At 43.0% G+C, this 26,397-nt stretch overlaps 1 protein-coding gene across 2 annotated transcripts in view; it reads left to right on the top strand.

Annotated features, from left to right (window-relative positions):
- adat1 (adenosine deaminase tRNA specific 1) overlaps positions 1 to 26,397 on the top strand; it is a 79,785-nt gene that overhangs the window by 31,201 nt on the left and 22,187 nt on the right. For both annotated transcript variants that reach the window (XM_070898199.1, XM_070898201.1), the window contains exons 8-9: positions 10,829 to 10,928; positions 17,534 to 17,620. In XM_070898199.1, the coding sequence (XP_070754300.1) occupies positions 10,829 to 10,928; positions 17,534 to 17,620 (187 nt within the window). The remainder of the gene's footprint in view (positions 1 to 10,828; positions 10,929 to 17,533; positions 17,621 to 26,397) is intronic.

Below are 26,397 nucleotides of genomic sequence, written 5' to 3'. Positions count from 1 at the left end.
CACACGATACCTCTAGTAAGGTCCTGATTCTGATTAGCCTCATTGTTTGCCAATTATCTTTTTAATTACCTCATCGTCTTCCCACATACTTTCTATATCTATTCTGTTTACTCCTGTTAACCTTGCCTGGCTCCTATTCCTAGCTATCCTGTCAGCTCTTGTTTTCTTTGCAATTTAAATTCATTCTCCTTATGTTCCCCATCTTTGTCAGCCCTTGGTTCATGTTTTCTATTCTTTACTAACACATCCTTTACTAATTCTCCTACCATTTTGTCTATTAATTGTGAATAATTCCTTTCTCATAATCTAATTGACAGATTGTAACTCATGTTTAACACTTTCTATTTCAATTAACAATTTTAAAACGCACATCGTTACAAAATACAATTCCTAATTCAATTACTTCTAGTCCGTTAACATTTGGGTTCTTTTGCTGGATCAGGACAGGTAGAGTTATATTTGTGAGGTGGGCTGTCTTTTTTTAGTCCCACATAAGCTTTAGATTTATGATGATCACCATCAACGTTTGTACTTGGCAAACCAATAGTTAACATTACTTATCAACACAAGACATTTCTTACTTTAAAATAACCTGCTATCATTACCTTTTAAGATTGCATTGAAGTCTTTTGCAATATTCTTGAATCACTTTTTGTCTTAGTGTGATACTAACTCTTTAACTGAACCCTATTAATTCCTTGACAAATTTAGTGTTTTGAGTTAGGGTGTGTCCCATCCCACCTGGTTCAGAGGATTCTTCCTGGTCTTCCCCATACAGGACTCTCAGTCTTCCCAAGGAACCCGCTTTAGCGTTCTTTCTCTATTATCACTGAAATTATGCTTTTGAGAGGCTATACCTTGGTTTATCACTGATTCCAAACCTAACCATTTTGAGGTCCTCTGCTTCCTCATGGAGGTCGCCTCACTTGGATCCATGTTTTGTTATGCAACCTGTAAGGTATGGCCTACATGTCTTCCCCCCTTCAGCTTGTAGCTGATTTGAATACAACCATGGCCACCTTGTCTTGCCTCGGCCTCCCTGATTTTTTTTGTTTTTTAGTCTCCCTACAAGCTTTCTTTGTTCAGTACTTAGTGGAGGCCTTGAAACTGATGACCAGTCTCACTGTAAGGAAGTCCTAATTTGATCAGCATTGTCTTTACTTTTAATTTGAATGTCTCTGACTGATAGTAGTGTGTTTAACTCTGTCCTGATTATTTCAAAGTCGGTTTCTCTATGGAGAATGTGTCATGGCTAGTATCAGTAATGGTGACCATGAAACTACCGGATTCTTGTATAAAAAAACATCTGGTTCACTAATGTCCTAAGGGAAGGAAATCTGCTGTCCTTACCCGGTCTGGCCTGTATGAGATTCCAGACCCACAGCAACTCTTCTTGATAACTGAGTGGCTTGCTAGTCCATTCCAGAGGGCGTTTAAGAGTCAGCCGCATCCCGTGAATGAATTTTTTAAAAATGTTTACGTTGTCTCACTCTCCTGAGCCACATTAGCCATTTCATGATGTGCTGTTGTCGATAATTGAGCATGTCTGAGACTCATTCACACACACTGGTATCCCAATATCATGCCACACATGACATCTGATCCAAGCCATTCTCAGGCTTTCAGGTAATCTGAGCAAAAAGATCATGAGGTGTCTGAAGATCTTTGCTCATCTTCCTCTGCATGGTCCTGATGTTTCGGGTAGTGGACAGACTATCAAATTTCTTTTTTTCTTGTTCAGTATAGGAAATAACAAACATCTCGAAGAGAAAGTTCATCAATTTACTACACTTCCCTGACTTTCACAAGAATGTACATTAATACCAGATTGCACCCAGGTGATTTATGTCAATTCACCGAAGAACAGTGATTTATGAAAAAGTTCCATTTTGATGGTGTAGTTTTCCTGTTTTCATCTTGTATTCTCACTCACGTCCTCTCATTCAGTGTTATATAGTATTCACCGTTTCATTCATGAGGCCCGGAGGAACTTTACTGTCTAATACAATATTATCATAATATCTTTAAAACATAGATCAAACGTTTCCACTTGGTCCAAGTTTTAACCCATTTTCTTTGTTTAATTTTATTTAACTGAACCTCTTCTTGGACCTATTATTCCCCAAAATATGCCAGACAACAATTCAGTCTGCAAGTTGAGGGATGTTAGCTACCTTCAACACAACGGTTTCTCCCAAAAAACTTCTTTCCGAATACATAGTTTGGACAGAAACACAATAGATTGGACCTTTTCAAAAATAAAACTTGATTATCCCCTTAAATTTCAGCTAAATTTCCCTTCCCAAGTGGTTTAACAGCAACTCTTATCTAATCAATTTTAAATTCACAAGCAAATTATGCCCAGACTTTGTGATTTTACAAAGACACATTGCTCAAAGTGGAAGATAAACGACTTGCATCCAAATGCAATTATTACTTTTGTCAAAAGTTAGAAACAATTGTTACCTTTCAGAAGCTGAATTTACCGAATGTCCAGCGCCATTCTAAGAAGACATTGGACTTAATCCCTGCACCTGCGATCTGTCAAAATTTCTTTTGACAGATCGTACGACTGCAAAAGTAACGAGCCTATGCAGGCCGAGCGTTGGGTTATCTGCCCAGCAAATGTCCTTAAAACTCTTAACGCCTGGTAAAAGCAGGTGTGAGACCTGCTTTTACCAGCGTAAGAGTTTTAAAAGATTGGAAAAAAAGAACAAATTTTTATATTAAAAACCTGTCCATTAAGGTAAATTTATTTTTAACACTATTAAAACAGATTTTAAAAAATTAAATTTTTTTTTCTGAAACATTTAATTTAATTCAATTTCTATAATTTTAATAAGTGAGGTGTTTTTTTATTTATGTATTGTGTTTTCTTTGTTTTGGGGGGTATTCCCATTCATAGTAATGGGAGCCCTGTATTATCAATGAGCAAATACTTCATTTCGATTGGTGGCTCAGGCCCACGTAATCCCAGAATGTACGGGCCTCTGCGCTGTGCATCTAGGCCTCGGAGCAGAAGTATTCATTCCTCCGAACCACCAGTTATTTTCGTAATTTTTTTTGCAGTCGGAGGCATCCGCCTGCAGGAACCCTCCGCACCCAATTTCTGAGCCTTTAATAAACTTGCAGAATGGGCATATAATTGGCAAATAAATGCCAACACAGATAAGTGTGAGGTACAGGTTGGGCGTCCGAAATCCGGAGTTCCGAAATTCGGAATGGTCCGGAATCCGGACACCAGGCCGATCTGTGGCGGGGTCGTCCGGAATCTGGAAAATGTTCCGAAATCCAGATCCGCCGCCAGATCTTCCCTGCTTGGCCACCGGACTCTCCTACCCTGCTGGGCCGCCAGACTCGCTGCCGCCTCCCATCTCGCCTCAGGCAGTTCGGAACGTCGGAAAGACATTCCAAAATCCGGAAATACCCGAAATCCGGAACGGCCTTGGTAAGAAAAATAAGGAGGCCACATTTGCTTTGAAATTAAGAATTTAAATGGGGTAGAGGAGCGAAGGAATTACGGAGCACAAATACACGAATCACTAAAAGTAGCGACGCAGGTTAATAAGGCCATTTTAAAAAAAAAAGCAAACCAAGCACTAGATTTTGTTTCCAGAGGGATAGAATTGAAAAGTAGAGAAGTTATACTAAACTTGCATTGGACCAAACTTGGAGTACTGTGTACAGTCTGGTTGCCATATTATAAAAAAGATATAGAAGCACTGGAGAGGATAATACCTGAACTACAAGGTTATAAAAGATCCTCTCGGAATGAGTGATCACAATATGGTTGAATTTGTAATACAGATTGAGGATGAGGAAGTTATGTCAGAAATGAGCGTACTATGCTTAAACAAAGGGTCTACAGTGGGATGAGGGCAGAGTTGGCAAAAGTAGACTGGAAACAAGGACTAAACGGTGGCACAATTGAGGAACAGTGGAGGACTTTTAAGGAGCTCTTTCATAATGCGCAACAAAAATATATTCCAGTGAAAAAGAAGGGCAGCAAGAGAAGAGATAACCAGCCGTGGATAACCAAGGAAATAAAGGAAAGTATCAAATCAAAGACCAATGCGTATAAGGTGGCCAAGGTTAGTGGGAAACTAGAGGATTGGGAAGATTTTAAGCAACAGCAAAGAATGACTAAAAAAGCAATAAAGAAAGGGAAGATAGATTACGAAGGTAAACTTGCGCAAAACATAAAAACAGATAGTAAAAGCTTTTACAGATATATAAAACGGAAAAGAGTGACTAAAGTAAATGTTGGTCCCTTAGAAGATGAAAAGGGGGATTTAATAATGGGAAATGTGGAAATGGCTGAGACCTTAAACAATTATTTTGCTTCCGTCTTCACAGTGGAAGACACAAAAACCATGCCAAAAATTGCTGGTCATAGGAATGTGGGAAGGGAGGACCTTGAGATGATCACTATCACTAGGGAGGTAGTGCTGGACAGACTAATGGGATTGAAGGTAGACAAGTCCCCTGGTCCTGATGAAATGCATCCCAGGGTATTAAAAGAGATGGTGGAAGTTATAGCAGATGCATTTGTTATAATCTACCAAAATTCTCTGGACTCTGGGGAGGTACCAGCGGATTGGAGAGCAGCTAATGTAATGCCTCTGTTTAAAAAGGCCGGTTAGTTTAACATCTGTAGTGGGGAAAATGCTTGAAACTATCATTAAGGAAAAAATAGCGGGACATCTGGATAGGAATAGTGCAATCAAGCAGACGCAGCATGGATTCATGAAAGGGAAATCATGTTTAACTAACTTACTGGAATTCTTTGAGGATATAACGAGCATGGTGGATAGAGGTGTACCGAAGGATGTGGTGTATTTAGATTTCCAAAAGACTTCGAAAAGGTGCCACACAAAACGTTACTGCAGAAGATAAAGGTACGCGGAGTCAGAGGAAATGTATTAGTATGGATAGAGAATTGGCTGGCGAACAGAAAGCAGAGAGTTGGGATAAATGGGTCCTTTTCCGGTTGGAAATCAGTGGTTAGTGGTGTGCCACAGGGATCAGTGCTGGGACCACAACTGTTTACAATATACATAGATGACCTAGAGGAGGGGACAGAGTGTAGTGCAACAAAATTTGCAGATGACACTAAGATTAGTGGGAAAGCAGGTTGTGTAGAGGACTCAGAGAGGCTGCAAGGAGATTTAGATAGGTTAAGCGAATGGGCTAAGGTTTGGCAGATGGAATACAATGTCGGAAAGTGTGAGGTCATCCACCTTGGGGAAAAAAACAGTAAAAGGGAATATTATTTGAATGGGGAGAAATTACAACATGCTGTGGTGCAGAGGGACCTGGGGGTCCTTGTGCATGAATCCCAAAAGGTTAGTTTGCAGGTGCAGCAGGTAATCAGGAAGGCAAATGGAATGTTGGCCTTCGTTGCGAAAGGGATGGAGTACAAAAGCAGGGAGGTGTTGCTGCAACTGTATAAGGTATTGGTAAGGCCGCACCTGGAGTACTGCGTGCAGTTTTGGTCACCTTACTTAAGGAAGGATATACTAGCTTTGGAAGGGGTACAGAGACGATTCACTAGGCTGATTCGAGAAATGAGGGGGTTACCTTATGATAGATTGAATAGACTGGGTCTTTACTCCTTGGAGTTCAGAAGGATGAGGGGTGATCTTATAGATACATTTAAAATCATGAAAGGGATAGACAAGATAGAGGCAGAGAGGTTGTTTCCATTGGTGGGGGAGACTAGAACTAGGGGGCACAGCCTCAAAATACGGAGGAGCCAATTTAAAACCGAGTTGAGAAAGAATTTCTTCTCCCAGAGGGTTGTGAATCTGTGGAATTCTCTGCCCAAGGAAGCAGTTGAGGCTAGCTCATTGAATGTTTTCAAGTCAAAGATAGATAGATTTTTAAGCAATAAGGGAATAAGGATTACGGGGAGAGGGCGGGTAAGTGGAGCTGAGTCCACGACCAGATCAGCCATGATCTTATTGAATGGCGGAGCAGGCTCGAGGGGCTAGATGGCCTGCTCCTGTTCCTAATTCTTATGTTCTTATACCTATCAGGAAAGGATGAACAGATGGGATCTCTCTTCTCTTGAAAAGAGAAGGCTGAGGGGTAACATCATAGAGATCTTTAAAATTATGAAAGGTTTTGGTAGAGTAAACAGAGAGGGAGAGAGTGTTTCTGCTTGTGGGGAAGAGCAAAACTAGAGGCCATCAATATACGATAGTCACCAAAAAATTAAATAGAGAATTCAGAAGAAACTTCTTTACCCAGAGAGTGGTGAGAATGTGGAACTTGCTACCACAGGGAGTGGTTGAGGCAAATAGTATAGATACATTTAAGGGGAAGCTAGGTAGGCATATGAGGGAGAAAGCAATAGAGGGTTATGCTAAAAACGTTAGGAGAGATGGGAGGAGACTCGAGTGGAACAGAAACGGCAGTATGGACTGGTTGGGCCGAATGGTCTGTTTCTGTGCTGTATATTCTATGTAATTGTACATCCGTTCAACTGCTTCACTGTTTCTTATTTCGGCAATAAATTGAAAAGTGAGAAGTATATACATCGTGAGCCGCTTGATCCATACAAGCTTTTTTCCCTTTTAATTTACATACAGGATAGAACCAGGTGTCTGTTTTCATTTCACTCCCTCACCCTAGTCCACCGGACCTTACTTGATCTCCGTTTTCCCCCTGCCTTAATCCTAGATTTGCATATTTCTCTAATTTCTCTCCTATCTCCCCTTCTGCCCTTTCAAAGCTCATCTTGTCAATGATACCAAGCTCCTGCTCTCTTGACCCTATTCCTACTAAATTGCTGACAATCCAACTTTCCTTCCTGGCTTCCATGTTAGCAGATATTGTTAATGGTTCTCTCTCCTCCAGTATTGTCCCCCTTTCCATTAAATCTGCCATCATCACCCCTCTCATGAGCACAAAATCTAGGCTGACACTCCAGTGCAGTACTGAGGGAGCGCTGTCAGAGGTGCCCTCTTTCGGATGAGACATTAAACCGAAACCCCGTCCGCCCTCTCAGGTGGACGTAAAAGATCCCACGGCATTATTTCGAAGAAGAGCAGGAGAGTTATTCCTGGTGTCCAATATCCCTCAATCAGTGTAACAAAAAAAGATTTTCTGGTCATTATCACATTGCTGTGTGTGGGAGTTTGCTGTGCGCAAGTTGGCTGCTGTGTTTCCTACATTACAGCAGTGACTACGTTTCAAAAGTACTTCATTGGCTGTAATGCGCTTTGAGACGTCCGGTGGTCATGATGGCGCTGTAATCATGCAAGTCTTTTTTTCTCTCAAAAACGCAACCCTTGACCCCTCCGTCCTTGCAAACTATCGTCTCATCTCCAACCTCCCTTTCCTCTCAAATTCTTGAACATTTTGTCGTCTCCCAAATCCGTGCCCATCTTTCCCAGAAGTCCTTGTTTGAATCCATCCAATCTAGCTTCTGTCCCTGCGACAATACTGAAACTGCTCTTACCAAGGTCATAAATACATCCTAATTGACTGCGACAAAGGTAAACTATCCTTTCTCGTCCTTCTGGACCTGTCAGCAGCCTTTGACATGGTTGACCGCAAAGTTTTTCGCCAATGCCTCTCCACTGTCATCAAGCTGGGTGGGACTGTACTCTCCTGGTTTCAATCCTATCTTTCCAGCCTTAACCATAGAATCACCTGCAATGGCTTTTCTTCCCGATCCCGCACTATCACCTCCCACGGTGACATCATCTGGCAACACAACGTGAGTTTTCACATGTATGCTGATGATACCCAGCTTTACCTCTCCTCCACTTCTGTCAAACCTTCCATCGTCTCTATTCTATTAGGCTACTTGTCCGACATCCAGCACTGGATAAGTAGAGATTTCCTCCAATTAAATATCGGGTAAGATCGAAGCCATTGTCTTCGGTTCACACCACAAACTCCATTCCCTTTCCACTGATTCAATCTCTCTCCCCGGCAACTGTCTAAAGCTGACCATGTCTGTTTGTAACTTTGGTGTAATATTTGATCACGAATTGAGCTTCCTACCTCATATCGGTTCTATCAGCCCATTTCCACCTTTTGTAATGTTGCCCGTCTTTGCCCTTACCTCAACTTAACTGCTGCTGAAATACTCATTCATGCCTCTGTCTCCTCTGGACTTGATTATTCCAATGCACTCCTGGCAAGCCTCTCCAGTTCTACCTTTCATAAACTTGAGGTCATCCAACACTCTGCCGTGCATGTGCTAACTCACACCAAGTCCCGCTCATCCATCTGCTCTGTGTTTGCTGACCTACATTGGCTCCCAGTTAAGCAACACCTCGATTTTGAAATTCTCATCTTTGTTTTCAAATCCTTTCATGGCCTCACCCCTCCTTATCTCCTGTAATCTCCTCCAGCCCTATAATCCCCTAGAACTCTGCATTCTGCCTCTTCTGGCCTTTTGAACATTGCCGATTTTAAATGCTCCACCATTGGTGGCCGTGCCTTCAGCTGCCTAGGTTCCCTCTCTAAATCTCTCCACCTCTACACTCCTCTTCCTTTAAGATGTTCCTTAAAACTCACCTCTTCGACCAAGCTTTTGGTCATCTGCCCTACCATCTCCTTGTATGGCTCGGTGTCAATCTTTTTATAACATTCCTGTGAAGCGCCTTGAGATATTTTATTACGTTAAAGGCGCTATATAAATATAAGTTATTGTAATTCTATGAAGCTTTCACTGGCTGCGTACAACGTGTTTTATACAGAATGCTTGCAGATTTATAAATATGCGTAAGATTTGTTTTGTCAACATGCTGTTGGGCCCAAATTTGGCCAGGAGTTCTCCATTTTTTTTTGGAGCAACTTGATTTTGGAGTATCTTCAAAATCGCAATTCTGCACATTTAATTTGCGCCAGTGTAAGTGAGTTAATTAGGATTTTTTTCGTTTAGTTTTTTTTTCAAAAGGGTACGTTACCATCCACCTATGCCTGTTTTGGCCATTTAAGCTCGTTTGGACAGCTAATAGTTGCTTCAAACTAACTTAGGCCAGCGTATGTGGCCACTTGTGGCCCGCACAGAAAACCCTTGCGGAAAGTTAAGAAATCAGCGCAGGTAAGTACATTTAAAGCACCAAGCACTAAACAAAGCAGTACATTTAAAGCACCAAGCACTAAACAAAGCAGAAAAATAAGCATTCAGTAACAAATAAAAAAATACAAGGAAGCTGAGAGGACCTGCACCTAGCACCAAGACTTACAAAGCACTAAACAAAGCACAAAAAGTAATAAGCAATTAATTAACAAATAAAAAATAGAAGGAACCCTGCACCTAAAGCACCAAGACCAAAGTAAAAGCAATCAATCAATAACAAATAAAAAATAGAAGTCCTATCAAAACACGGCCTGCAAGTTGATATAATTTGCATTTTCATGGGCAATTGCAATAAAATCTAGCAGAGTTGCCCTCAATCATGTACATGCCAGCATGTTGATAAAACACCTTAATGGCCAACCGTCAAGTACTTTGCAATATGTCAACATAATTTAAATTTTACTTGCAAATACAGATATTCTGGCAGGTAATCTGGCCGCCGATAAGGGATCCCATTCGGCCAGGGATAGGGGTGGCGCACTTCGGGCCCCTCCCACACAGCCTGCAGAGCACACTCACAGATTCTGGGGGCGAGGAGCTACTGCGCATGCGCGCACACTCTAGCGTGCATGTGCAGAGGTCCCGGCACTGTTTTCAGCGCTGGGACCTGGCTCTGCCCCCGAATCCAGTTGCCACGCTGTGCCATCATCGTGGAGAGGCTGGGGAGCGGCCAAACTCGGCCTGAAGATTTTTGACGCCCTAATCGTTCTACAAAAGTGGGGCACCTCTGGTGAGTGCGCCAGAAATATATACTGGCCAAATTTGAGCCCAATAGTGGGGATATTTCCTGGACCGCTTCTGCTTCATGGTGTGCACTGTGCCTAAAGTATTTGGTTGGGGGTGGGGAGGGGTGCGAGAAGAAATGCTTTCAATGTAAAGTACTCTCTCCCACTCAAAATATGGTTTGCAAATGTTTTAATATTCTAACTATGAGGAGGAACCTTCCCTTTGTTTACCCCAAGTCAACAACTTGCATTTATATATTGCTTTTTAATGTAGGAAAACATCCCAAGGTGTTTCACAGGACCATAATCAAACAAACACTGACACCAAGCCAAAGGATGAAATATTGGGAGGGTTAATTAAAAGCTTGGTCAAAGAGATGAGTTTTAAGGAGAGAGGTGGAGAAGCAGAGAGATTTGGGGAAGGAATTCCAGAGGTTGGGGTCTAGACGGCTGAAGGCACAACCACCAATGGGGCAGAGGAAGTAGGAGAAGAGTCCTGATTATTGCTGAAATTTAAAATTACTAATGGTTCCAAGAGCAGAATCCAGTGTGACAGCAATGAAAGCAGCTGGATGACAGATGTAGAATCATATTACAGCACAGAAGTAGGTCATTCAACCCTTCATAGCTGTGCTGGCTCTTAAATTGGAACTGGTACATGGTTCTGCTTTGTATCAGCCCCAGCCCTTCAACCTTGAGACTTGACGTAGCAGTGAAAGTATAGGTACTCCTCATAGATAGTTCCCTTTAATTAAAAAAGTTGCTTTGATCATAAAATTCCCATATTTCCTTTTCAGAATGCAGCATTTTAATCTTGGTCTATGATGGTTTTTTTAAGGCAAGGCAATTTACTGTGCACAGTTCAACTATTTGATGCAATTCTTGATCTCAATAGATAGTAAATTATACATACACAATAAATGTAGTTAATGACAGTCATTACCGTACAAAGATAATTGTGATGTTGTTAAGCGGAATGATTGTTTTTAATCTCTTACAGCAATAAGTTGGTGTGCTGTTCCGCATCAGCCTCTGGATGTCTCTGTAAATGGCTATAAGCAAGGAGCAACAAAAAAGATCCTTGGAACTCCACAAGCCAGGTACAGAATTATGCATTTTTAATAAGATAAGTGTGTATAACTGAATTTCCTGACATTTGTGCATGGTGTACTTTATATGTATAAATATATAGTACCTAACAATAAACTATTTAAATTTATAATTTGCACCTAATTAAAACATTTCAAATTAGTAGATTCATATTATGTCGTGGATTCTAGATTGTTTTGTGTTTACAACACTCTGTAGAGGGTTGTAAACAGGCTGGTAGAGTGGGCAGATAGATGTCAGATGAAACTTACTGCAGAGAAATGTGAGGCGATATTGGGAAGAATAACAGCAACAAATTGCATGTAACGCCTTTAACATTGAAAAATGTCCCAAGGTGCTTCACAGTGGCGTAATCAGACAAAATTGGATGCCAAGTCAAGGAAGATAATATTAGGAAGGGTGACCAAAAGCTTGATCAGTGATGGGTTTTAAGAAGGGTCTTTTAGGAGGAGAGGGAGGTGGACGTGTTTAGGGAGAGAAATTCAAAGTATGGGGCCCAGGCTATGGGTCTGGAAGCTTAGCTGGGTTGAATAGGACACCGAGTTTGCAAACAGTCCAGTTCAAACTGATAGTGGTCACGGAAGGGGATGGATTCAGTGGCGAGGGTACAGAGTTTGTGATAATACGGAAAATAATATATATTGAATCGTAAAACTTTAAAAGTTAGAGAAGCATAGAAACTGAAGGATTCAGATATACACTCTCTCTCAAAGCTGAGGGATCGTGAGCTGCAGCTAGATAGTAGAGGCAGTCAAGCAGTGGGAATGGAACATGTTGCCCTCTCAGAATGACCGCATGTCTGTATTCTCTCCACCCCCTCAATCATTGCCCATTCTGGTGCCAGATAACCAGCTGGGCCAGACTGCCCTGGCAGCTGTCAACTTTCTGCAGTCTGCATCTGTACTCTTTCATTCCTGAGCTCTCAAGAGTGCATTACTGACCCAGATTAGGTAAGAAAGCAGTTAAGGCAGACACAATGGGCTCACACCAGGGTGGTGATTCATGTTTAAGCACTTGAGTAAGAAAAATTAAAAACCTTTTCGAAATCTTTATGTGGAGAGAGCATTCCTGTAGTAGCTTGGGACCATCTGAAGTTAGTTAACCTGTAAAGGAACCCGCAGCGTGACACGGGTATAGAAGCAGCGGCAGATCGTCGGGGGCCAGCATCGCGAGAGGAGCGGCGCGGGACTACACGGCGGCGGCAGCAACTGGAGGCAGCGGCAGATCGTCGGGGGCCAGCATCGCGAGAGGAGCGGCGCGGGACTACACGGCGGCGGCAGCGACTGGAGGCAGCGGCAGATCGTCGGGGGCCAGCATCGCGAGAGGAGCGGCGTGGGACTACATGGCGGCGGCAGCGACTGGAGGCAGCGGCAGATCGTCGGGGGCCAGCATCGCGAGAGGAGCGGCGTGGGACTACACGGCGGCGGCAGCGACTGGAGGCAGCGGCAGATCGTCGGGGGCCAGCATCGCGAGAGGAGCGGCGTGGGACTACACGGCGGCGGCAGCGACTGGAGGCAGCGGCAGATCGTCGGGGGCCAGCATCGCGAGAGGAGCGGCGCAGGAGGATAAAGGGCAGCGGCAGCGACTGATAGCGGCAGCAAATCGTCGGGAGCCAGCATGTACAGAAGTAAAACAAAGAAGTAAAAAGAAATTGAAGTGTGACATCACAACCAAGCGGGTAAGTGATTGGCTGGTGGATTGGTGAGTATTTAATCTTTTTTTCTTTTTCTTTTATTTCCTTATCAGTTGGTAACCTTTGACATTGTTGCCAGATTAAGTTAATTTAAGTGTTAAGTCATGGCAGGAGAGCCCAGACCCGTGTCATGCTCCTCCTGTGCTACGTTAGTATCCCTCGCTCTATGTGTACAGGAAGTGTGTCCAGCTGCAGCTCCTGACAGACCGCATTGCGGCACTGGAGCTGTGCATGGATTCACTCTGGAACATCCGCGATGCTGAGGATGTCGTGAATAGCACATTTAGTGAGTTGGTCACATGCAGTTAAAGGTTACTCAGGCAGATAGGGAATGGGTGACGATCAGGCAGAGCAGTGGAAGGAAGGTAGTGCAGGGGTCCCCTGCGGTCATCTCCCTCCAAAACAGATGCACCATTTTGGGTACTGTTGGAGGGGATGGCTCATCAGGGGAAGGCAACAGCAGCCAAGTTGATGGAACCATGGGTGGCTCTGCTGCACAGGAGGGCAGGAAAAAGAGTGGGAGAGCTATAGTGGTAGGAGATTCTCTTGCAAGGGGCAGGGATAGGCATTTCTGCAGGCGCAATCGAGACTCCAGGATAGTATGTTGCCTTCCCGGTGCAAGGGTCAAGGAAGTCTCGGAGTGGCTGCAGGGCATTTTGGAGGGGGAGGGTGAACAGCCAGTTGTCGTGGTGCGTATAGGTACCAACGATACAGGTAAAAAACGGGATGAAGACCTACAAGCTGAATTTAGGGAGCTAGGAGTTAAACTAAAAAGTAGGACCTCAAAGGTAGTAATCTCAGGGTTGCTACCAGTGCCACCTGCTAGTCAGAGTAGAAATAGCAGGATAGTTAAGATTAATACGTGTCTTGAGGAATGGTGCAAGAGGGAGGGTTTCAAATTCCTGAGACATTGGAACCGGTTCTGGGGGAGGTGGGACCAGTACAAACCGGACAATCTGCACCTGGGCAGGACCGGAACCAATGTCCTGAGGGGAGTGTTTGCTAGTGTTGTTGGGGAGGGTTTAAACTAATATGGCAGGGGGATGGGAATCTATGCAGGGAGACAGATGGAAGTAAAATGGGGGCAGAAGCAAAAGGTAGAAAGGAGATGAGGAAAGGTGGAGAGCAGAGAAATCAAAGGCAAAAATCAAAAAGACCACATTGCAACATAATTCTAAAAGGACAAAGAATGTTAAAAAAACAAGCCTGAAGGCTCTGTGTCTCAATGCGAGGAGCATTCATAATAAGGTGGATAAATTAACTGTGCCGATAGCTGTTAACGGATATGATGTAATTGGGACTACGGAGACGTGGCTCCAGGGTGACCAAGGCTAGGAACTCAACATCCAGGGATATTTAATATTCAGGAAGGATAGACAGAAAGGAAAAGGAGGTGGAGTAGCGTTGCTGGTTAAAGAGGAGATTAACGCAATAGTATGAAAGGACATTAGCTTGGATGATGTGGAATCTGTATGGGTAGAGCTGCGGAACACCAAAGGGCAGAAAACGCTAGTGGGAGTTGTGTACAGATCACCAAATAGTGGTAGTGAGGTTGGGGATGGCATCAAACAGGAAATCATGCAATAAAGGTACAGCAGTAATCATGGGTGACTTTAATCTACATATAGATTGGGCTAACCAAACTGTTAGCAATACGGTGGAAGAGGATTTCCTGGATTGTATAAGTGATGGTTTTCTAGACCAATATGTCGAGGAACCAACTAGAGAGCAGGCCATCCTACACTGGATCTTGTGCAATGAGAGAGGATTAATTGGCAATCTTGTTGTGCAAGGCCCCTTGGGGAAGAGTGACCATAATATGGTAGAATTATTCATTAAGATGGTGAGTGACACAATTAATTCAGAGACTAGGATCCTGAACTTAAAGAAAAGTAACTTCGATGGTATGAGACATGAATTGGCTAGGATAGACTGGTAAATGGTACTAAAAGGGTTGACGGTGGATAGGCAATGGCAGACATTTAAAGATCACATGGATTGTACATCCCTGTCTGGCGTAAAAATAAAACTGGGAAGGTGGCTCAACCGTGACAAACAAGGGAAATTAGGGATAGTATTAAATCCAAGGAAGAGGCATATAAATTGGCCAGAAAAAGCTACAAACCTGAGGCCTGGGAGAAATTTAGAATTCAGCAGAGGAGGACAAAGGGTTTAATTAGGAGCGGGAAAATAGAGTATGAGAGTAAACTTGCAGGGAACATAAAAACTGACTGCAAAAGCTTCTATAGATATGTGAAGCGAAAACAATTAGTGAAGACATATGTAGGTCCCTTGCAGTCAGAATCAGATGAATTTATAATGGGAAACAAAGAAATGGCAGACCAATTGAACAAATACTTTGGTTCTGTCTTCACTAAGGAAGACACAAATAACCTTCTGGAAATACTAGGGGCCCGAGGGTCTAGCGAGAAGGAGGAACTGAAGGAAATCCTTATTAGTCAGGAAATTGTGTGAGAAAAATTGATGGGATTGAAGGCCGATAAATCCCCAGGGCCTGATAGGCTGCATCCCAGAGTATTTAAGGAAGTGGCCTAGAAATAATGGATGCATTGGTGGTCATTTTCCAACATTCTATAGACTCTGGATCAGTTCCTATGGATTGGAGGGTAGCTAATGTAACCTCACTTTTTAAAAAAGGAGGGAGAGAAAAAACACAGAATTATAGACTGGTTAGCCTGACATCGATAGTGGGGAAAATGTTAGAATCAATTATTAAAGATGTAATAGCAGCGCATTTGGAAAGCAGTGATAGGATCGGTCCAAGTCAGCATGGATTTATGAAAAGGAAATCATGCTTGACAAATCTTCTAGAATTTTTTGAGGATGTAACTAGTAGAGTGGATAAGGGAGAACCAGTGGATGTGTTGTATTTGGACTTTCAAAAGGCTTTTGACAAGGTCCCACACAAGAGATTAGTGGGCAAAATTAAAGCACATGGTATTGGGGGTAATGTATTGACGTGAATAGAGAACTGGTTGGCAGACAGGAAGCAAAGAGTAGGAATGAACGGGTCCTTTTTCAGAATGGCAGGCAGTGACTAGTGGGGTACCGCAAGGTTCAGTGCTGGGCCCCCAACTATTTACAATATACATTAATGATTTGGACGAAGGAATTGGGAGTAATATCTCCAAGTTTGCAGATGACACTAAGCTGGGTGGCAGTGTGAGCTGTGAGAAGGATGCTAAGAGGCTGCAGGGTGACTTGGACAGGTTAGGTGAGTGGGCAAATGCATGGCAGATGCAGTATAATGTGGATAAATGTGAGGTTATTCACTTTGGTGGCAAAAACAGGGAGGCAGAATATTATCTGAATGGTGACAGATAAGGAAAAGGGGAGGTGCAACGAGACCTGGGTGTCATGGTACATCAGTCATTGAAAGTTGGAATGCAGGTAGTGCAGGTGGTGAAGAAAGCAAATGGCATGTTGGCCTTAATAGTGAAAGGATTTGAGTATAGGAGCAGGGAGGTCTTATTGCAATTGTACAGGGCCTTGGTGAGGCCACATCTTGAATATTGTGTACAGTTTTGGTCTCCTAATCTGAGGAAGGACATTCTTGCTATTGAGGGAGTGCAGCGAAGGTTCACCAGACTGATTCCCGGGATGACAGGACTGACATATGAAGAAAGACTGGATTGACTCGGCTTGGAATTTAGAAGAATGGGAGGGGATCTCATAGAAACATATAAAATTCTGATGGGATTGGACAGGTTAGATGCATGAAGAATGTTCCCGATGTTGGGGAAGTCCAGAACCAGGGGTCACAGTCTAAGGATAAGGGGTGAGCCATTTAGGACCGAGATGAGGAGAAACTTCTTCACTCAGAGAATTGTGAACCTGTGGAATTCTCTACTACAGAAAGTTGTTGAGGCCAGTTCATTAGATATATTCAAAAGGGAGTTAGATGGTCAAAGGGATCAAAGGGTATGGAGAGAAAGCAGGAATGGGGTACTGAAGTTGCATGATTAGCCATGATCATATTGAATGGTAGTGTAGGCTCGAAGGGCCGAATGGCCTACTCCTGCACCTATTTTCTATGTTTCCATGTTTCTATGACACCCTGGACTTGGGGAAGCCTGCAATGTGTGCAAACATACCCTAGAGCTCTAACCTGCTGCTTCTAGTTGTCCATTTAGGGAAAGTGATGGAAATGTTTGCTCCAGCAAGCATGGTGTTAGTCGTCTGCTTAATCCAAGTATAAACTACAGACTGACTGAAGTTGCTGAAATCCTGTGGCAGCCAGTAAGCAGCCAGAGGTAAAGTAGTTCAAATCTGCAATGACCTTTACTGCACCATGCAAAGCTGTGCTAGCTGGTTGTAGGCCTTGATGCTGGAAGTGACAACTCTGTGAGCCTCCCTAGAGAAGCGCACCTCTTTATGCACCGCTCCTCATAGAACTGGTGGTATACTGCCCTGGGCCTGTACACTCTGTTGGGAGGGTGAGGATTTTTGAAAGGACACCTTATTTCGTCTCCCTGTAGCTTCATTTTCTCCTTCCTCCTGTGGCTGTTCCTGCTCCGCTGGCTAGAGTGAAATTGCCAGAATGGCCTTCCATCAAGAAAAAAGTGCGTTGCCAAAAGCCCCTGAAGGTTCAGATTGTTGTACAACCATGACAAGCACTTTTAAAATAATCTAAGTAGCAAAAGAAAGAATCTAATGCAAGCAAAATGTCTCCCTTACCTTTGCAGCATTTTAGCTGAGAGCAAGAAAGGACCCCTTTTAAATACCAAAATGGAAATGACCGCCTCTCAACTTGTACGACACATGGTTTGTGGACGGGTTCAGGAACCGGCAGTAACAACGCAAGTAGAGGCAAAGTAGCGTCTCTGCTATCAATAAACTTGCTGCTCTTTACAATGTAGTAAATTTGGTTCTTATTTGCAGGTGTGGAATCTGCAAGGCTGAGCTTTTCATGTCATTCAAAGAACTCCTCACGTTCCTTTCTGAAGAAAATCATCCGATATCCCTTCGGTAGGTCATAACTTTAGCAACAACTAATAGAAATAGTTATAAAGCTGAATCAAATGTAGTTGTTATCCAAGTAAATTTTAATTTGACCGTATTCAGTCGAGGTTTAACAAAGAAAGCCATAGCTTTTATTCTCATATAGACTACAAAATAAAGCATTGGTACATTAAAAGATAACTTTATGTGAGAATACCAAACCTGCAATAGTATTGTTACTAATTTAAATTCAATTTTGTGAGACAGCAGCAGTGCTGACGAGAGTTGTTTTTCTTTCATGTGTTGGCTACAAGCACATAGATGTAACATCTTATAAATATTTATTAGCCTGTTTAATGTTGAAAGTGAAGTATACAATTAACATCTTTCTTAAAAATTCTTTCTGAAAAGATTCTAGCTTTTTCTTAGTAATGATTTGTTTAAATGTCATCTTTTGGATGTGCAGATTTTTCCATATGTTTCGGTGAGAATGTAACTTTAGGGCAGATTTACTAATGCAACTTTGGATGTGATGGACACAAGTTTACGTACCTTAAATGGGTGAAGAGAACTCGATTTAATTATGTACTCAATTTTTATTTTTATCCATGAGTATCATCATTGGGGAAAAATCCTAATGGGGAAGCACTAGATAGGATAGACAGGGATTTAGCGACAAGGACACAAGTCAATAAAAGCTAGTTTGCATAGTCAAAAAGCTATTGATTCATTAGAATGATAGCTGGAATGAAGAGACTAAGGTGAATGACTGGATAACTTCCGAGTTATATTTCAAATAAGATAATGTGATTGAGGTATTGAAAATAATGAAGGGAATTGATAGGGTAACAGGGAAATGATTCCTCTCAATTCTGAGGAATCCAGAACAAGGGGACATTATCTTAGGCTGAAATTTTACGGGGGGGTCAGCGGGAGGGATCGGGGGCAGGTAGGTTGGAAAAGTGTTTTTTCTTTGACAGCAGGCAGGGAACTCCCGCTGACAACCCGCTGCAACACTCCTTTCCCAATGTCTGTCAGCACTGAGCAGACCCGACAGGCAGAGGCGGGGGACCCAATTAATCTCATTAACATCTAGTTGACAGATCATTAACAGGCTTTTAAAAAAAAATTTACCTTTTCACTTTAACTTCATGGGCACGTGAACCATGCTGTTTGGGAACCATGGCTGTAAACCTGAGGCGGGAGTTCAGTGGCCATTGCTCCAGCTGATTACTTGACAGCTTCAAATATACAGTAAAAGCTCCCACCTGACAGATCATCACTTTCCTCAGCCACAAGCTGTATCTCACTCAATTTCCAGCACAGATTCTGCAGGCTTTCCACTCTCTATCCAGCATCACCTCATTGGAAAAACTCATCATTGACAGAATGCTTCTGTCATCTCTACTTCACCTGCCATCTATTCCATCAACATGGGTGCACTTTATAGTGTCTCACTTTGGTCCTCAGATTCCGACCACGATCAGCCCCAATACCAGCAGCACCAAAAACAACACCAACCTTCTCCGTAATAAGAGCATAAGAAATAGGAACAGGAGTAGGCCATACGGCCCCTCAAGCCTGCTCCGCCATTCAATAAGATCATGGCTCATTTGATCATGGACTCAGTTCCACTTCCCTGTCCGTTCCCCATAACCCCTTATCCCCTTATCGTTTAAGAAACTTATCGAGTTCAGTCTTAAATTTATTCAATGTCCCAGCTTCCACAGCTCTCTGAGGCAGTGAATTCCACAGATTTACAACCCTCTGAGAGAAAATGTTTCTCCTCATCTCTGTTTTAAATGGGCGGCCCCTTATTTTAACATCATGCCCTCTAGTTCTAGTCTCCCCCATCTGTGGAAACATCCTCTCTGCATCCACCATGTCAAGCCCCCTCATAACCTTATACATTTCGATAAGACCCACCTCTCATTCTTCTGAATTCCAATGAGTAGAGGCCCAACCTACTCAACCTTTCCTCATAAGTCAATCCCCTCATCCCCGGAATCAACCTAGTGAACCTTCTCTGAACTGCCTCCAAAGCAAGTATATCCTTTCGTAAATATGGAAACCAAAACTGCACGCAGTATTCCAGGTGTGACCTCACCAATACCTTATATAGCTGTAGCAAGACTTCCCTGCTTTTATACTCCATCCCTTTTGCAATAAAGGCCAAGATACCATTGGCCTTCCTGATCACTTGCTGTACCTGCATATGATCCTTTTATGTTTCATGCACAAGTACCCCCAAGTCCCTCTGTACTGCGGCACTTTGCAATCTTTCTCCATTTAAATAATAACTTGCTCTTTGATTTTTTTTCTGCCAAAGTGCACGACCTCACACTTTCCGACATTAAACTCCATCTGCCAAATTTTTGTCCACTCACTTAGCCTGTCTATGTCCTTTTGCAGATGTTCTGTGTCCTCCTCGCACATTGCTTTTCCTCCCATCTTTGTATCGTCAGCAAACTTGGCTACGTTACATTCAGTCCCTTCTTCCAAGTCGTTAATATAGATTGTAAATAGTTGGGGTCCCAGCACTGATCCCTGCAGCACCCCACTAGTTACTGGTTGCCAACCAGAGAATGAACCATTTATCCCGACTCTCTTTTCTGTTAATTAGCCAATCCTCTATCCATGCTAATATACTGCCCCCAACCCAGTGAACTTTTATCTTGTGCAGTAACCTTTTATGTGGCACTTTGTCAAATGCCTTCTGGAAGTCCAAATACACCACATCCACTGGTTCCCCTTTATCCACCCTGTTCGTTACATCCTCAAAGAACTCCAGCACATTTGTCAAACATGACTTCCCCTTCATAAATCCATGCTGACTCTGCCTGACAGAATTTAGCTTTTCCAAATGTCCTGCTACTGCTTCTTTAAAAATGGACTCCAACATTTTCCCAACCACGGATGTTAGGCTAACTGGTCTATAGTTTCCTGCTTTTTGTCTGCCTCCTTTTTTAAATAGGGGCGTTACATTTGCAGTTTTCCAATCTGCTGGGACCTCTCCAGAATCCAGGGAATTTTGGTAAGTTACAACCAATGCATCCACTATCCCTGCCGCAACTTCTCTTAAGACCCTAGGATGAAAGCCATTAGGTCCAGGGGATTTATCTGCCTTTAGTCCCATTATCTTACAGAATACCACCTCCTTAGTGATTGTGAGGATGTTTCCAGTAAAGTGGACAAAGGAGAACCAGTTGATGTGGTATATTTGGACTTTCAGAAGGCTTTCGACAAGGTCCCACACAAGAGATTAATGTGCAAAGTTAAAGCACATGGGATTGGGGGTAGTGTGCTGACGTGGATTGAGAACTGGTTGTCAGACAGGAAGCAAAGAGTAGGAGTAAACGGGTACTTTTCAGAATGGCAGGCAGTGACTAGTGGGGTGCCGCAAGGTTCTGTGCTGGGGCCCCAGCTGTTTACATTGTACATTAATGATTTAGACGAGGGGATTAAATGCAGTATCTCCAAATTTGCGGATGACACTAAGTTGGGTGGCAGTGTGAGCTGCGAGGAGGATGCTATTAGGCTGCAGAGTGACTTGGATAGGTTAGGTGAGTGGGCAAATGCATGGCAGATGAAGTATAATGTGGATAAATGTGAGGTTTGGTGGTAAAAACAGAGAGACAGACTATTATCTGAATGGTGACAGATTAGGAAAAGGGAAGGTGCAACGAGACCTGGGTGTCATGGTACATCAGTCATTGAAGGTTAGCATGCAGGTACAGCAGGCGGTTAAGAAAGCAAATGGCATGTTGGCCTTCATAGCGAGGGGATTTGAATACAGGGGCAGGGAGGTGTTGCTACAGTTGTACAGGGCCTTGGTGAGGCCACACCTGGAGTATTGTGTACAGTTTTGGTCTCCTAACTTGAGGAAGGACATTCTTGCTATTGAGGGAGTGCAGCGAAGATTCACCAGACTGATTCCCGGCATGGCGGGACTGACCTATCAAGAAAGACTGGATCAACTGGGCTTGTATTCACTGGAGTTCAGAAGAATGAGAGGGGACCTCATGGAAACGTTTAAAATTCTGACGGGTTTAGACAGGTTAGATGCAGGAAGAATGTTCCCAATGTTGGGGAAGTCCAGAACCAGGGGTCACAGTCTGAGGATAAGGGGTAAGCCATTTAGGACCGAGATGAGGAGAAACTTCTTCACCCAGAGAGTGGTGAACCTGTGGAATTCTCTACCACAGAAAGTAGTTGAGGCCAATTCACTAAATATATTCAAAAGGGAGTTAGATGAAGTCCTTACTACTCGGGGGATCAAGGGTTATGGCGAGAAAGCAGGTAGGGGGTACTGAAGTTTCATGTTCAGCCATGAACTCATTGAATGGCGGTGCAGGCTAGAAGGGCTGAATGGCCTGCTCCTGCACCTATTTTCTATGTTTCTATGTTCCTCCTCCCTTATAGCCCCTTGACTTATCCACCGTTGGGATATTTTTAGTGTCCTCTACCGTAAAGACTGATACAAAATATTTGTTCAGAGTTTCTGCCATCTCCATGTTCCCCATTACTAATTCCCCAGTCTCATCCTCTAAGGGACCAACATTTACTTTAGCCACTCTTTTCCTTTTTATATACCTATAGAAACTCTTGCTATCTGTTTTATATTTTGTACTAGTTTACTTTCATAGTCTATCTTTCCTTTCTTAATCATTTTTGTAATCGTTCTTTGCTGGCTTTTAAAAGCTTCCCAATCTTCTGTCCTCCCACTAGTTTTGGCCACTTTGTATGCCCTTGTTTTTAAATTGGATAGAAACATAGAAAATAGATGCAGGAGTAGGCCATTTGGCCCTTCGAGCCTGCACCACCATTCAATAAGATCATGGCTGATCATTCCCTCAGTACCCCTTTCCTGCTTTCTCTCCATACCCCTTGATCCCTTTAGCCATAAGGGCCATATCTAACTCCCTCTTGAATATATCCAATGAACTGGCATCTACAACTCTCTGCGGCAGGGAATTCCACAGGTTAACAATTCTCCAAGTGAAGAAGCTTCTCCTCATCTCAATCATAAATGGCCTACCTCTTATCCTAAGACTATGTCCCCTGGTTCTGGACTTCCCCAACATCGGGAACATTCTTCCTGCATCTAACCTGTCCAGTCCAGTCAGAATCTTATACATTTCTATGATTCCCTTTCATTCTTCTTAAATTCCATTGAATATAATCCTAGTCGATCCGGTCTTTCTTCATATGTCAGTCATGTCATCCCAGGAATCAGTCTGGTGAACCTTCGCTGCACTCCCTCAATAGCAAGAATGTCCTTCCTCAGATTAGGAGACCAAAACTGTACACAATATTCAAGGTGTGGCCTCATCAAGGCCCTATACAATGTAGTAAGACCTCCCTGCTCCTATACTCAAATCCTCTCGCTATGAAGGCCAACATGCCATTTGCCGCCTTCACCGCCTGCTGTACCTGTATACCAACTTTCAATGACTGATGTACCATGACATCCAGGTCTCGTTGCACCTCCCCTTTTCCTAATCTGCCGCCATTCAGATAATATTCTGCCTTCGCATTTTTGCCCCCAAACTGGATAACCTTACATTTATCCACATTATACTGCATCTGCCATGCATTTGCCCACTCACCTAACCTGTCCAAGTCACCCTGCAGCCTCTTAGCGTCCTCCTCACAGCTCACACCGCCACCCAGTTTAGTGTCGTCTGCAAACTTGGAGATATTACACTCAATTCCTTTATTTCTTTAGTTAGCCAAGGTTGGCTATCTTTTCTCTTACACCCTTTCCTCTTCAGTGGAATATATTTTTCTTGAGAGTTGTGAAATATCTCCTTAAATGTACACCACTGTTCATCAACCGTCCTACACTTTAATCTATTTTCCCAGTCCACTTTACCCAACTCTGCCCTCATACCTTCATAGTCTCCTTTATTTAAGCTTAGTACGCTGGTTAGAGATCCAACTTTCTCACCCTCCATCTGAATTTGAAATTCAATCATGCTATGATCACTCATTCCGAGGGGATCCTTTACTAGGAGATTGTTTATTAATCCTGTTTCATTACACAGGATCAGATCTAAGAGAGCCTGCCCCCTGGTTGGTTCTGTTACATACTGCTCAAGGAACCCGCCCCTTACGCACTCTATGAACTCCTCCTCAATTCTACCCTGACCAATTTGATTTGTCCAATCGATATGGAGGCTAAAATCACCCATGATTATTGCTGTTCCCCTTTTACAAGCCCCCACTATTTCCTGGCTTATGCTCCGACCAACAGAGTTGTTACTGTTAGGGGGCCTACAGACTACGCCCACCAGTGACTTTTTCCCCTTATTGTTCCTTATCTCCACCCAAACTGTTTGAACATCCTTATCATTTGAGCCAATATCTTTTCTTACTATTGCGGTGATTCCATCCTTTATCAATAGAGCTACCCCACCTCTTTTTCCTTTCTGTCTGTCCTTCCGGATTGTCAAGTACCCCTGAATATTTAATTCCTAGTCCTGCTGACCTTGCAACCACGTCTCTGAAATGGCTTTCAGATCATACCCATTTGTCTCAATTTGTGCCGTCAACTCATCTATTTTGTTACAAATGCTACGTGCATTTAGACAAAGTGCCTTAAAGTTTGTCTTGATGTTGCAAAGGACAGAGGGCATCAGCACCCGAATTCATTTCTGTTGGGGATGGCCTCACCATGGCCAGATTTACTTCACTTGACGCTGTACACCCTGGCTGCCACATGATGTGCCAGGTTGGCAGCACTCTACACCATAAAGCATCCCTACAATGTCCAAGTCGTTCCTTTCACACTAGCCACCATTGCGGGGGTACCGTTGCGTCTCACCATTCACTACAACTCACTAAGCCACTTCCAAAGATGCACACCAATCTGTTCAAGGCCACAAAATATTGAAAAATAAAGATTTCAATGTTTGACACACATTAACAGAAACTTTACATGAATATTGGATAAAATACCCAAGTGGCTACCCTTGTGTGTTGTTAGTTGGTATGATTGCACTAGGATAAGTGTGAGTGATGGCTAGTGAGATGGGGATGTGCTAATGTAGAGAGAGAGAGAGAGAGAGAGAGAGGGATGGGTGGAGGTGTAAGATAAGTTGGTGTGAGTAAGGATGGGTAGGGTAGGGAAGACAGAGTGATGGGGATGTGATGAGTGGCACAGCAGGATGAAGTCGAGTGTGGCTTTGCACTAATGGTTCATGATCTAATGAAAGCATTGAAAGGTTTTTTCCACTGTACCCTGGTCCTCCTGGCAACATCCCTGCTTGTGCCCTCCTGTGCAATGTGCAACCAGGCTGTGTTGGTACCCATGGGGAGGTGTCTTCCACGAATCGGAAGGGAAGAGAACCTCCCTGTGTAATCTGATTCCTTCCATAAGCAAATGGAGGGAGTCATGGGAGAGCCTGGGTGCAGGCCTGCACCTCTGTGCAGTGATTGTCAGTGTTTGCAGCACTTCAATGCTGTAGAACACTGACAGCACAAATGTCAAATTATATCACCAGACCCACTTCCTGTAATTGGACCAGCAAACGTGCTGGGCGAGTTTAACAAGCCCTATCAAAGGAAAGTTATTTTGGAAAGCAGGATGGAGCTAGCAGCGGGGTCAGGACCCGCCACTGACATTGCCCACTGAGGTGAGCTAAATCCCAGCCTTAGAATTTGAGCTAAACCTGGTTAAAAGCAAATCCAGGAAAAGCTTCCCACAAAAAGGTTGTGCGAATGTAGAATTGCCCAGAATGTCATAGATACAAAATCAATTTAAAATGGAGATAGATACTTACTTGGGAAGTAAAGGTATTGAGGGATGTGGAGAAAAACAGCTAAGTGTGATTAAAAAAGGCAGAGCTGCCATGGTTAACAAAAATGGATTAAATTACCTATTTCTGTTCCTGACCCTTGAATTGTTCAAAAGCAGTTTGCTGACGTGGAAGATACTTTTTTTTGGTTAGTCTGCTGTCTGGCAGAGAGCCTCATGCAGTTTATTTATTTCAGCCACAGTGAATAATTTATGTTTGGCATTGTCTCCATCCTTTAACAGTCCACAAACTAATCTCTGATTTTGTGTTTGTGACAATAGAACAAAATGTGATCCCAACGTTCTTCAAACCCAAACATAAGTTGTGCCAATTCCATTTGCATTGCATGTTTTTGATAACTGGACCCAAAACAGCAATAAATATGTGGTTGTTTTTGTATTACCAGCATCTGTTTATTTTTCAAAAGGGTTATATTAAGATGTAAAAAAATACTTTTATTCAGTTTCCATATGGCCTAAAGTAGTTATGTCCTATTTGGTGCCAAGATTTATTTTTTAAAGGATATTAATAAAGCCTGAAGAAAAGATAGATATTAACTTTTTGTTTGTTACATATACATGAATTAGTTTTTGATATTGTGACCTAGAAAGAAAGAACTTGCATTTACTTATCTTATCATGTTCTCAGGACATCTCAGAGTGAACTGTTGTGGAGTGTAGTCATTGTTATGTAGCCAAACTTAGTTGGCACCAAACATGGCTCAGATAAGCCACAGTCATTGACTTCTTTATGTTTAATGTTAAAGCTTTTTTGTCATTGAGTTCTTGAGAAATTTGTTCATGGTGGGACAAGAGACAAAGTCATTCTCTTTCCACCCCTCCCCAAAAGTGGATTACTGCAGTTTTCGATCTCCTTCAGAAAGTAACCTAGCTAATAACTGACTAGTCACCCTTGGCACTCAAACTTACAGGCAACTAGCATCTTACTCATAGCTTGGATCATGACTTGCCTGGTCACTCACTGGCAGATCTGGCTTGACCATGT

The sequence above is a fragment of the Pristiophorus japonicus genome, chromosome 13 (assembly GCF_044704955.1).
Source record: "Pristiophorus japonicus isolate sPriJap1 chromosome 13, sPriJap1.hap1, whole genome shotgun sequence".
Taxonomy (NCBI): domain Eukaryota; kingdom Metazoa; phylum Chordata; class Chondrichthyes; family Pristiophoridae; genus Pristiophorus; species Pristiophorus japonicus.
The sequence above is the reverse complement of the archived record's forward strand: the minus strand, read 5'-3'. Positions and strand labels throughout refer to the sequence as shown.